The sequence below is a fragment of the Falco biarmicus genome, chromosome 13 (genome assembly GCF_023638135.1).
Source record: "Falco biarmicus isolate bFalBia1 chromosome 13, bFalBia1.pri, whole genome shotgun sequence".
Classification (NCBI taxonomy): Eukaryota; Metazoa; Chordata; class Aves; order Falconiformes; family Falconidae; genus Falco; species Falco biarmicus.
In genome coordinates, this window is record NC_079300.1 from 28,783,396 (window position 1) to 28,796,274 (window position 12,879).

Sequence of the window (12,879 nt, forward strand, 5' to 3'; positions counted from 1 at the left end):
GGTCAGTTTGTATTTGATTTCCTCATTTAACTCATCACAGTTGTAGTTTCAGCCCTGTGTAAGCTGATTGTTGAAGTGAACTGATTAAATCTAGTCAAACTAAGGTGGCTTGCTCTGGGAAGGTGGTCTCTTTACCCTGAAGAAAAGTTGCAGTAGTCAAGAGCTGATTTTTAATTCTTCAGCCATGTTTCCTTGTGCTTAGACTGATGGTATGAAACTAGAATTTTTGCAGCGCGTGCTTGCAGATCCTGTTGCAAAAATTAGGAAAGCTTAGGATTTAGTCAGTGTTTCAGATTTATGGTGCGCTTTCTTTGACATGGTAAATAGTCCTGTGCTGGGAGAATCTGGTGTGTTTGTGGGGTAGATTGCACAGACTTGGGAAGTAGATGGCGGGGAAGATTTTGAAGCTTGAGGTTCATACTCTTTCATGTGGATGGTCACACTGGAGTGGAAGCTTCTGGTCTGGCCAGAGAGCTAACCCCAGATGAGGAGTGGAGGCATCATTCTCTGGAGCACATAAACTTCTTTATATAAATATTTTATTTGTTCAGATAATGACTTGTTTAACTGTGTACCTCTGAAATTATTTCAGTGGCTGTGAGTCAGCAGGAGTGTCTTGCTGTGTGAGGGCTGTAGTGGTTTGATTTTGCACTGCAGAGATTTCTCGGCTGCTTGTGAAGAAACTCCTTCAAATTGCACACTATTAAGAAAACAGGCATTAATTTCAGTCATTCCTGTACACAGACAGGAATCTACCAGAGGGTTGGGTAGGAGCTGGGACAGTCCATTATGTCAGCTATCGTTACCAGACTGCTCTTAATGAAATACTAATTTTTGTAATACAAATATTAGCCCTAGTCTAATAGTGATCTCATCTGACTCTTACATTGCACATTCATTATCTGTCTCTTGATTTTAGACAAAATCTGCCAGAATGATGATTTGAAGTAATTAAGTAATGAAGTGTAACTCCAGGTAACAGACTGCTAAACACTGTCATTGTCTTTAAGAAGAATGTATTATTATGAGTGCATGTTGTAGGATAGAATTGCTTCATAAGAATAATTTTTCCCATGCTGGTAGAGGCAAGTTTCTTTTGTATATTGTGCTTAGGAAGGGGGGGGAAAAAAAGTTGAAGCTAGACTGCATTTGCACAAGGACATTTGAAAAGAAGTGTTTTGTTAGGCTGGTAGACTGACATGATTCAATTTTGTCAGGAACACAAGGGCTGCCCACCATCTTTTGCATTTGAGAATGAAAATTAGCCTTTCTCCTTCCTTTCTGAGCTTCTTCAGATGTTTTGTTATGTTAAACAGTGCAAAGAATGACAGACTTTCTTTGTGGTGCTGCTTAAATTTACCTTTTTGTTTGTATTCAACTTTAAGTTATTCTTTGAAGTTTATGCCCAATGGTGGGAGATACAAAGATGTGGAAGTTAATAATGAGATTTAGGGACTGCCTGGGTAAAGGGGTGGCGGTTTTGCCTTGAAATCAAAGCAAAGCATTGGTCTTACTGTTTTCGCACGGGTTGGTGTAGGTTAGTCAAGTCCAAGTAATGAGAAACTAGATCCTTTAGCGTTACGCATTGTCTGCATATGGATTTGTTTAAGGAGGCTTGCCAAAGCAAAACTGCAACCGGTGTTTTAAAACTGTTCATCGTTGATCGCCAATATACTGCTTAAACCAACAGAAGCATTTCTGAAGAACTTCTTTTCCTCCTTTATAGTTTATGTAACACAACAGGTTTTCCATATTTCTGTGTAAGGTTCTCTGCCCCTTTCTTTGTTTTATTGCTTTGCCTCAAAAATGGCTATTGAAGAGCTGCCTGTCCTCTCTAGCTGTTTGTAATGCACTGGTGTTTTTCTTCTTGAGCCCCCTGTTTTCTGCTTTGATCATTCCATATATGACATAAAACATTACATACTAATTTGGGTTCGTTCCAGGATGGTGGTGTATTTGCCAATCTTAAAAGTGTGAAGTGGCAAAAGTGTTCAGCACCTTAGGAGGAACCCAATGTCTTGCAGAATTACATTCTCCCCCCCGAGTCAGGTTTTAGTATAGTAGTTTAGTAGTTTACTATGCATTCCTGAAATCTGAAACAACGGGGAAAACTAACCTTGTTTCTTACCTACTTTTCCTCAGCAACCTGTGACATAGGCTAGCTACATGTTATGCTGCTACTGTCTTTGAAAGACATTTACATGTTTAAAAAAAAGTAAAAAAAATTTGAGGTTACTGGTTTAGGCTGTTTATTGACAGCAACTTGCTTAATTTGATACCATCTTTCAAAGCCACCTATGCCCAAAGCATGCTTTAAATTAAAGCCTAGACTATCTGGATATGGTAACAGTACTATTTTAGTATAAGCTTCATTTAAGTTAGTGCTGCTGCAGTCTTGCCCTCCATGTGGGGTGTTCCACATCATCCTCACTGATTCAGGGAGTTAAACTGAGGAGTGTTCCCCTGCTTTTTTTCCCCCTGCGTAGTGCCAGCTTGACTTCTTGAACTTGGCTGGCTGAAGGTTTAAATAAGGAATGCTGCAAAGCAGGTGTAAGTATGCATGTCTGAGGAAAATACATAGTGAATGCAGAATTAAAGCAATTTTGAGTTTGACTTAAACTGTCATGGTAATGAAGCCTATAGTGTTTTCTGAAAACTCCCTAACCACTTCTAATGTCTACTCTGGAGAGGGCTAATAATAGCACTTAACCAGTCTGGAAATTGAAGCAGGAGGCACAACTTCATTGTGGTGGTTTTTTTTTTTTTTTTTTTTTTTTTTTAGAAGTGTGTAGATAACAAGGAACAAAATACCTGGTTGAATAGAGGTAGGTCACAGCCAGTCCTCAGAGAACCTAACTGAACCTGTTTGACAGTGAATGTAACTGAGCATGTTTGATGTTTCACTGAGGTTGATTGTCGTCCTCTTGATCCGAACTTGTGGGAACAGGGGTGCTGGATGTGATCTGCCTGGCATGTTTGCAGTGGTATCTTTGTCCTCTGTCCTCAGCAGTGCAGGGGTGCTGGAGCCTGGCCGGCTGTGCCATGGTTTTTGTTGCTGAGAATTTAAACTGTGCAACCCACATGGCATTGAAAAAAGCATACCTGATCTCGGCTAAAACCTGCTAACTGGAAGTCTGAAGTCCATCCGCTGTGGAGCTCTGGAGTGCGCATGGTGCTGCAGTATTGCCCAGGCAGTTTCTGTGGGTATAGGGAAGTCTTCTCTTCCTCTAAGCAGAAGACTTACAAAACGGAAGAAGCCCAGGAATGGAGCGAGTAAAGCACTAGCAGCCTGCATCAAGAATACTCTGATCACGCAGCTGAGTGAGCGAGCTATGGCTCTGGCTTCCACCACTGTTTGCCACAGTGCCCTGTGTGATTTGCCTACCTGTACGTACCTTTCTGGTGCCCACCCTCGTGGCTGGGACATGGTGCAGCTCCCAGCATCGCTGGCACTTGGCACCTGGGCTCCTTTGTGTCAGGCAGAGCACATCATCCTGCCTGCCTGCCTGCCTGCCTGCCTGGAGCACAGGTAAGGTGCTTTTTTTGACTGGCAGGTTCAACTGCAATTTTGGTGTCTTTTCCTGGCCTCGTCGAGATAAAGTATATAGGCAAAGTGCTTCAGGAATTCAAGGTTGAAGTGGGGGAGGCAGTGAGGGGATGAAAAATGAGGGATGGAAGGATGATCTGGAAGCAAACCCATACTGCAATGAATTGGAGATAGGGAGATGGGAGCTTGCTTGTCTAATGTGGACAGAGGTTCTTAGCTGTGCATGGCACATCAAATTTTGTCTGTAGTTCACAGATGGGAAAAGATGTGCTACAGAGGAAGTATTTTAACTGTTGATAAACTTATATGAAAAAAAATACCAGGCAGTATTGAAATGCTGACATTTCCCAAATACGCGTCTATCGGATTCAAGGGTTTGAGAAAGCATTTGTCCAATTTCATAGAAGAAAAAAATCTAGTGAGAAGCTGTTGGAAGATGCTGCCCATTTCTGTATCACAAGCTTCTTAAACTAGCACTAGAAGCACATGGGATCTACTGTTAAAGTGTCACTGTGTATTTACTTTCGTTTTATATTCTTCCCTGAGCGTTTTCTGTAGACCTCTAGTAGAAACAGGGTACCAAGCCTGGCAATTCTGCCTTTTTTATGAGTTAAGAGGTACAAAACCTCTTAAATTATTTTTATATGCCAGTCTTTTAGTTAGAGCATAATTTTTTAAGCAATAAAACTTGACATTGATTCTCATGCTGCTTTACCATGATGCTATTGAAATTCATATAATTAGCATCGCCTGTTAATGTGTAGTTTTTTATGACGGTACAGGCATTAAAACGTTAGTGGTCTATATAATCGCTCAGTGTTGTAACACTATTAAAACTTAAAGATTTGACTGATCTTCTGTAGGGTAATTGGATTTTGTACACCTTGAGATGATATTTTACACCAAGATATTTATGCTTGACAACTTCAATTAAGATTGCATTTTACGTGACTTTTATAAAGGCCAGTTTTTATAACAGGCAGTTTTATTGCTGTGTACCCATTTGATTTCTATGACTAGTTTCTTTGCAAAGTTTATATTAAATCAAGGGTTATCACCTTGAAAATCTCATGGTGTTACAAGTTCTGAAATGTTGCTTTTGTCAACCTCTAATCACTGGTGTGACCATTTATCAGCAAGACAAGTTTTTATTTATTCCAAAAGCAGTTCCCTTGCTACACTTTCATTGTTTTACCTGCAAATCCTTTTGTCCTCCTGATTTTTTTTTTAGTAATTTGTACTTCCTGGGTTTGATTTCAATACTTTGTTCAGTAAGTTTATGCCCATCTTCTTGGTTGGATCTAATGGTAATTGTCTGATGGTTGTGAGCTCTTCTCCACGTTCCTTCCATGTTTTCTGAGACAGATTTCACGTATAAGCAAGCCAAAATTATCTAGGCAAGCTATTCTGGATGTTTGCGGTTTCATGTGTTTTTTAAAGTTTTATTTTGTTTCAAGGTGTGTGTGCGTGTGGTTCCTCCTTCCTATTTTGCTGGTGGATACGCTTTTGCATTTGCCACCTATTGAGTGGAAACAGACAAATTGGAGTAGAAAGGTTTAACTTTTTTATATATACTGTCTCAGGCTGATTACATTCAGCACTTAAGGCATCACCTGTGTCTTTTTCTATTTCAAGATCTTGTTTGAGAGCATTTGTTCCTGGGATTACTCTGTTCTGTTGATTCCTTTTATGCATCCAGTCTCTGGGGTTCTCCCACTTGCCACTCCCCGGTATCTGTGGTTATATACTCTTGCGTTGTGATTAAGTTTCAGGACACTAATGAGCCAGTGGGGAGTAAAAGTGGTTAACAGCCACGACAGTGAAGAGAAATGTCTTGACTGTATTTCAATATCTTGTGAAAACAAGGTGGATTAAATCACGTTGTGGAATAAGAGAACACTTATCGCTTTGCGCTGATCTGTGCCCAGTTTTTGCACCGAACAGGAGGAATTATTTCTCTCAAGTTAATTCTCCCTTCAAATGCAGATTGTCCAGACAGTTCAATAGTTATCTTTGATATTTTTTGTCTCTTTCTTAAAAAACCCCCAAACCAATGAACTTTCATGATTCCCTAGATTCTTGGAATAACTTCAGCATGCCTTGAATACTGTCATCTTGGAGTCCTACCTGTCCAGTTTTCTTGACTTTCTAGCCATAATAAAAATAGCTCCAGTATTTCCATTCCCAGTTGTACTGTGAATACTTTAATTGGACTCAGTTCCCTCTGTGTAGCTTTTGCTTGGAGTGTGCACCTGTGTCTGTCCTCTTAGTGTGTGGCTGTATTGCTGAGCCTGGATAACATTTAACTGGGAGCAACGGAGGAAAAGTTGTATGAAACAAATAATGGTACTGATTACAAATACAGTACAGTTTTGTCCTGAGGATACGGAGTTGGGATTAATTTTATAGGAAGGGGGTTAACTTGTAGTGCTTACTTTACCACTAATTGCTGATGACACCCAGTGCAAGCCTTAGGGTCCTACCCTGCATTTAGTGTGATGTTGGAATGTGTGCTGCAAAAGATAATGGCAGCTTTAGTATTTATTGTATTAGAGTATGTCTTGCAAAAATGCACCTAAGTGCTCTGTAATAAATGGTTTTGTGGGTCTTTCAATTCTCTTAAGTTTATTAAAATGTTTAGAAGGCAAAGGGTAGACACAAAATATTGGTGTACAAATGTCATTCCTTCTCTCACTGCGTGCTTTTTGTTTGATCTATATTACCTTGAAGTCAATTCCATAAAGTTTATGTGACTCAGGCTCCAAAGTGAGCTATTTCAAGAAGAATTACCTGCAACTAACAAGCTTAGATAATCCTAAGCAATTTGTTTAGACTGTACACAGTTGTAAAATAAGACCAAAACTAGACCTGTTGATGCCCAGCAGCAGACAGGGGTGCATTCAGGAGGGTCGGTAATGATTCTTCTGGAGAACTGCATGAAAAGTCATATTTCCTTCCATTACATTCCAGGGTTTTCCTGTTTGTTAGGCTGTGGCGTCTCTGAAATTGTTGCTTTCTAAGAACTTGAAGCACTTTGCTTAATGCTGATGCGCATGAGCCTTGATTTCCAAACCTGCGATTGAATTTATGAACTTGAGGAAGTATTTGCTTAAACATTCAAATGCGAGTGAAGCTGGTGGCACTGAGAGTTGTTTCTTCCAGTGTGTTACTGCTGGTCCTGTTCTTCCTCATCTTACTCTTTTCTTTCTCATTGCAGGTCTTGATGCAGAGTTGTCTTATGTGAGGAATGACGTGGTTAATCACTATGCATTGTCCTTCAATCTCTTAATACCCAGTGAGACCAATAATCTTCACTTCAGCTGGCATGCTAAATCCAAGGTAAGCAGGTATAACTTCTGTGTTTGAGTACTTGATGCATGATCTGTATTGCTTAGTGAATACTCGCTGTTGTAATGTAATGGCTTTTTTCTTTGCAAAATTAGCATATGCTAGGTGCTAAAGAATTATTTATATACGGTTGCAGGCAATAAGTTAAGATGATATATATCCAGACTGTTCCTTTCTTGTTTTAGAAAGGTTAAGCACTACTTTTGGAGTATTTTATACTTGCTTCTGGCAAGCTACATGTATATACAAACAAGCTACTGGCAGTGGAATCACTTCTGGTGGTGCGTTGAACACACAGGAGGGGCAACTATGAAGTGAAGCCTCTGGAAATGAAATGTAGGGCTATCATGTTTCAGAGTTTTCTAGAAACATATGTCTGGAGACGAGAAGAACCTATAAAAGTAGTGTGTAGTATGTTATTACCGAGCCCCGGTTAAATGGGAAGGGATTTTTATTTCACTTAATCGCCATGGCTGGAGCATGCAGCAACAGCTGTCATAAAGATTGCGTATGCTCTTACATTTTGAAGGATTTCCAGTTGCTTAACAATTTATTTTTGTATATGAACTGATGTGTTTAGTCTCTGGCAGATATTATTTTTTTTTAAAAGAAGTAGTTGAGGGATGGTTATTCTTTTGTTTTTAAGTAGGAAAGACTGCAGTAGGAACAGTAATATTTAACAACCCCACCAATGCAATTTCTGAAGATCCCTTCTACCAGTGTTCTTTTTGAGGTATAACTTCTTACAAGAGGTGAATTTTGGCCTGCAGAGACATTGGGTAGAGTGTAAGCCAGCCCTTTCTACTTGACACTGTATTCTTCCTTCGCAGGCAGTTCAGTCACTTGCCATTTGAGTAAGAACTTTGAAGGATTTTCCTTGTTACAACTTCAGCCATGAACTACCTGCATCACTGTCCTTATCCTGAGTTTCCTTTGGCCTGCCTGTGAATTTTGAATAGGAATTTTTGAGCTTGTAGTCCTGATTCCATTATTGTGATTGCACTGTTTGACATTGTGCTAACTTTGTAGGATGGGTGTAGTGCAGTTTATAGGAGCTCAGAAACTGGGTTATGTTTCTGCCCTTGGGATCTTGACTGAAGAATAAATTGATAACATAACTGTATCCTATTATGTGTTGGAGGGGTGGCGGGGAAACTAATGGGGCAAAGAAAGTCCAACCAAATTCCTTTAACTGAGTGTGGAGGGATAGTATGAGTTTCCAACAGGAGCTTATGACAATAGATCCGATACTTTTCTTGAATGAGTATTTGCAGAATCAGCTTCTTTTAAGTGGAAACAAAATCTTGACTGTAGTTGAATAAACTTTGTAAGAATTTTGGCTGTGTAGTTTATAAAACTGACTAGAGGATGAGATTTTTTTTTTTAATTCCTATGGTTTTCACAAACTGCCTTTCAAACAAGTAAGTTTAAAGCAAGTGAGGTTTGTGGTGTGTGGGTTTGTTTGTTGTTGTTTTTTTTTTTTTTTTTAATACAGCACTTTAAATTCTGCCCCAAATTTTCAAGAATGATTTCAAGACTGGCTTCTATTTTGGATTTCTTAAACTGAACTGTCACAGAAGTCTGATATTTAGACTTTATACAAGAAACTTTGGATATGGACACCTAAAATCACCAGCATTCTTTGAAAATAAGATACAGGTTTTTTCTTTAATTTCAAGAGGAATTATGAAAAGGTACGCAGCATTTCTTTTTACTACTGTAGAGATTTCTTACGTGTTTTCTGTCTCCCAACTGTCGTTACAGGTTGAGTATAAACTGGGATTTCAGGTAGATAATCCCATGGCTATGGCTATGCCCCAGGCCAACATTTCTCTACAAGGAGAAGTTCCTCGCAGCCTTTCAGGTAAAGTCCCCACCCTCCAAAAGTGCACAGCTAGTGCTGATACTAATACTGATTTCTGGTGGTACTTTGTTTTTTCCAGGATGTGTGTAGTGCTGTGTAAGAGCATAATTTTTCTCTAGTAAACATAATATGTTTACAGGCCTTCTGCAACAGTTACGACATTGCTAAAAGGGTATTCTACAGTGAGACTACTAGTCTGAGATGATAATTTTTTCACCTTGTTTATTGGAGCACAGAAATTTTCCTGGAAGGGAAACATGATTTTTGATGTGTAAGTGCACACACAAGGTTCCCATTCTCTTTTCAACAATAATAAACAACAATTGCATGGATTTTAAAATCCACACCTTTTAATTTCTCTAGCTTATAAAGATGACATTTCAGGATGTGTGGGTGGGAGTTAATACATTAAAGTGTTTATGGTAAGTTTAAGACTGAGAAAACTATTTTGTGTCTATGCCAGCTCCTCCATAGAATTTATACTGGATACAGTTGCATCTTTTTCAGAAAATGTGCAAATTCATTCTTGTTCAAGTGTGATTCCTCACTGTCTTGTGCTCTTTTAGATACTCAAGGGGCAATAAAATATATTGATGTTTTGGTTGTGTACCACTTCTTTGTGAAAGTAGGCACTGGGGAATTAGGCTTGTTGTCTGCTCTGTTGGCATAAATAGTACTGGTATATAAACTGGAAACTAAATAATGTCATATTAGTTTTAAGTTTTGATTCCAGTCAGATTTGCAGAGACCAAAATATTTAAACCCAGTGGTTGTGAAGAAAGTTCATCTTCATAGCACTTGAAAAAGCAATGAGTAAAACTGTAAAACTAAATTTTCTGGTTTTCTGTGATAACTGAGGTTTCTCTTGTGACGGCACTCTAACTAATGGATGACTAACAGTCATTTATCCACAATTACAGTTTTAGTAATCTGTAAACTTTTAATATAACTCATATTAATTTAAACTATGTGCCCTTTAATGCTTGTCTGAAATGACAAGGCACTGAAGACTAGAATAGCATTTCTTAATAGCAGGTTCTTAAAAAATGTACATTATAAACATAATTTGAAAAGACTCTTATTGTTTAAATGTTATTTCACCACAATGTCTGATAAGTGCTTGAAGTTAATTGTAATGCTGATATGTTCTCTGTTTGCAGTGTTCCGTGTTGAACTCTCCTGCACTGGCAGACTTGACTCTGAGGTCACAATACTAATGCAGCTCAACTTGACAATTAATTCATCAAAAAACATCACAGTTTTAAATTTCAAACGAAGGAAAATGTGCTACAAAAGTAAGACATTAAGTTTCAAATACTAAAAAGCTTTTACTGTTGAAGTATCTTAGGAAAAAGGAGTGTTAAGGTATATGATCCAGGACAGGAGTAACAGTTCCTGAGAGTAAATGTCGGAAAGGATGGGAAGAAACCAGGTAACATTTTGCCTTTCAGAGATGAATGGGGCCGTTTGGTAAAAGCAGAAGCTGATGGATGAAGCAATTCCCCAAGCATTCTGCTGCATTGACTGACCTTTTGACATATGTAGCAAAAAGCATTTTCCCTGTTGTGCTTGGAAGGAACTAGTTTACTCAAAACTGCAGCACTCTCATGAATATTGAAATTGATCTAAGAATTACCATCAAAATCTACTTAGTTTATAAAGTGTGATAAACTAAAAATTGGCTATTAGTAAATGTAAGCAGGTGTTCGTCTTTCAGACTTGGAGTACAAAGTGATCCTCATACCTAATGCAGACTTCAAGAAAGCCCCGATGGACTCTTCTGTGTTTTGCCTTGGGAATCTGCAAGCCCAACTTATTCCTGGATTGTTGCTATCTCCTGTTGCTGCTTCCTAGAAGTATTTTCGTAGGCATCAGAAGAAAATTATTTTGGAGAATGCCAAGAACTGTACCCTCCTTAAAAATGGCTGTGGTGTTCTGTTCTCAGGCAGCATTTGAGGATGGCCACCTTTCTATTTACATGCTTCTCCTGGCTCTATTCAGTTTACTTGGAGCATTTGAGGACAGTAGTTGGCTTTTTGGAGGCAGGTTTGTCACTGCTCTGAGGTATGGAAGTCTAAGGATGAACTTCTGCAAGGTGTGAGTGAAAGAGCTAGCCTGGCTGTTTTAGCACATGTGATAATCATGTTTCATGCATGGATGGTACAGGAAGACCAGTCTGAATTTGAAGTCTATCTCTAGTGAAAATGGAGGTCTTGCTGATAATGTTGACATTTTTACTGTCATGTTTTCCTAGGTACTTTTTAAAATGTTCTAAGTGGGGGAAATCGGCACTGCTTACGCATTCATACCTTATTGTGCTGCTGAATGTGCAGAAGAGGTTTCCTTAGGCACCACACAGTTATCTGGGTGTGTGAGTGAGCCACTTCCTAAATTATGCAGAAGTGATTCCTACAAAGACCATGTTTCTGTGGGTTCATAAAAATGTCAATGACTTTTTTTGATGTGTGTTGATTGGTATAGAGCATCTGAGGATTTCTGATTTCATTTAATGCATAAGTTAACAGTATGCAGGAACTTGCTAGCGGTTTTGCTTAAGGCATTCGTAATAGTTCCTCTTACAGTTAAAAAAAGGGGAAAATAAGGAGGAAAAACCCAGATACTTCTTTTTCCCTCCCTTCCGCCAGATTACTTTTTTCACAAGTTTATCAGGCTGAATGGGTGTACTAAGGAGTTGGAAGAGGCTGTGCTGGGGAGGAAGCAGTTCTTCATAGCTGGGAGCAAGAAGGGGGCTGTGCAAGTGGGTCTGCGCCTTCACAGCCACAGAAGTCCACTGTGGTGCCTCAGCTGTGTGTGAACCTCAGTGAGATTCATGTGAAGTAAACTCCACAGCCTGCGTTCCCACTGCTCCTTTTGGGTTGCGATGAGTCTGGTCACTTTAGAAGGGGGATAAATCTTCCTTAAGGACTACTTTCACACAGGAACCTGAGTATTTTCCTCATGCCTTTCGTTCCATATTTATGGGTATTTAAATAGGCATTACCTTTTTCATCCTTCACTTTCAAAAGACTCATAACTGTAGCATCAGTTGAGAAGGAAGAGTGCCCATGGCAGCACTCTAACTTCTTCCTAGGATAAGTTCTGGAGCCAGAATTTCTTCCAAAAGGTCAGGGTAGTATTGACTGAACATTCAAGAAGTTATTTTCTATACTGTAGTAACTGATTCTGTGAGGTCTTTGTTGTTTAGTGTCTTAGCATACACTCATATACCCTGCATCTCCTCTTTTTGCTGTCTGCTGCTTTGGGCTTTGGTGGACGAGCTGGAGGGTTTTTTGAGGTAGGTGGATTCAGTAGGTTCAAGCACAGCCTCAATGGACATGTCTGTCAGTGGTGAAATATATCTGACCCATGTGTCTTAAGTGTGATTTTTATTATACAGTGGTTAGGTATTCAAAACGGAAATCTAGAGATAACTGTAGTCTTTAAGTCAGCTCACCTATTTGGAAAAGCAGACTTGTTTTTCCATAAATAAGGCAATTGACTTCCTGTGAAGGGCTACAGTAATAAATGTATACCAGACTTAATGGTTTTCTCTGATCTGTTTAGAGCTTGAACCAGAAGCAAAATCTCCGACATCTGATAAAAACAGCAGCAAGGCTATCTGTAAGTAATTCTGAGTGTACAGCTTTGGGTATAAAAAATGAAAAACTTCTGATGTTCTTTCGGTTTCCACAGCTTTCCCTATGAAAATATTCCCCAGGTAGTCTGTACTATACCCAGTATTTTAGTGGAGTTGTTTGTAATTAATTCTTTTAACTGGGTATATATACTATTGAAGGGGAAAAAGCCCTATTCCAAGTCTCCTAACAACTTTTTTTTTTTAATCACATCTTAGGTAGGTGCTCTGGTTTCTGTACATGACTGTGATCTATTTTCTTGACTTTAGGACCTGTCCGATTTGCTGCTTTAAAATTGCCAGTATTGAATGAATAGGATGAGGTAGTTCCTTTTAGTCATTCCTTCTCTAGCTGAAAATACTATCGACTGTGCTCTGCCTCTGCAGTACTCCAAAATGTAAACGTTTTTGCCAGGACGCTTTTGGAAAGCAGTGGAGCGCATTGCTGTTTTCTCTCTACCACCTGTTGTCTCTTCCAGGGCGATT

At 39.1% G+C, this 12,879-nt stretch overlaps 1 protein-coding gene across 2 annotated transcripts in view; it reads left to right on the forward strand.

Annotated features, from left to right (window-relative positions):
• Positions 1–12,879, forward strand: part of RYK (receptor like tyrosine kinase) — a 65,334-nt gene that overhangs the window by 12,351 nt on the left and 40,104 nt on the right. For both annotated transcript variants that reach the window (XM_056358735.1, XM_056358736.1), the window contains exons 2-5: positions 6,765–6,886; positions 8,660–8,759; positions 9,920–10,054; positions 12,324–12,380. In XM_056358735.1, coding sequence (XP_056214710.1) covers positions 6,765–6,886; positions 8,660–8,759; positions 9,920–10,054; positions 12,324–12,380 — 414 coding nt within the window. The remainder of the gene's footprint in view (positions 1–6,764; positions 6,887–8,659; positions 8,760–9,919; positions 10,055–12,323; positions 12,381–12,879) is intronic.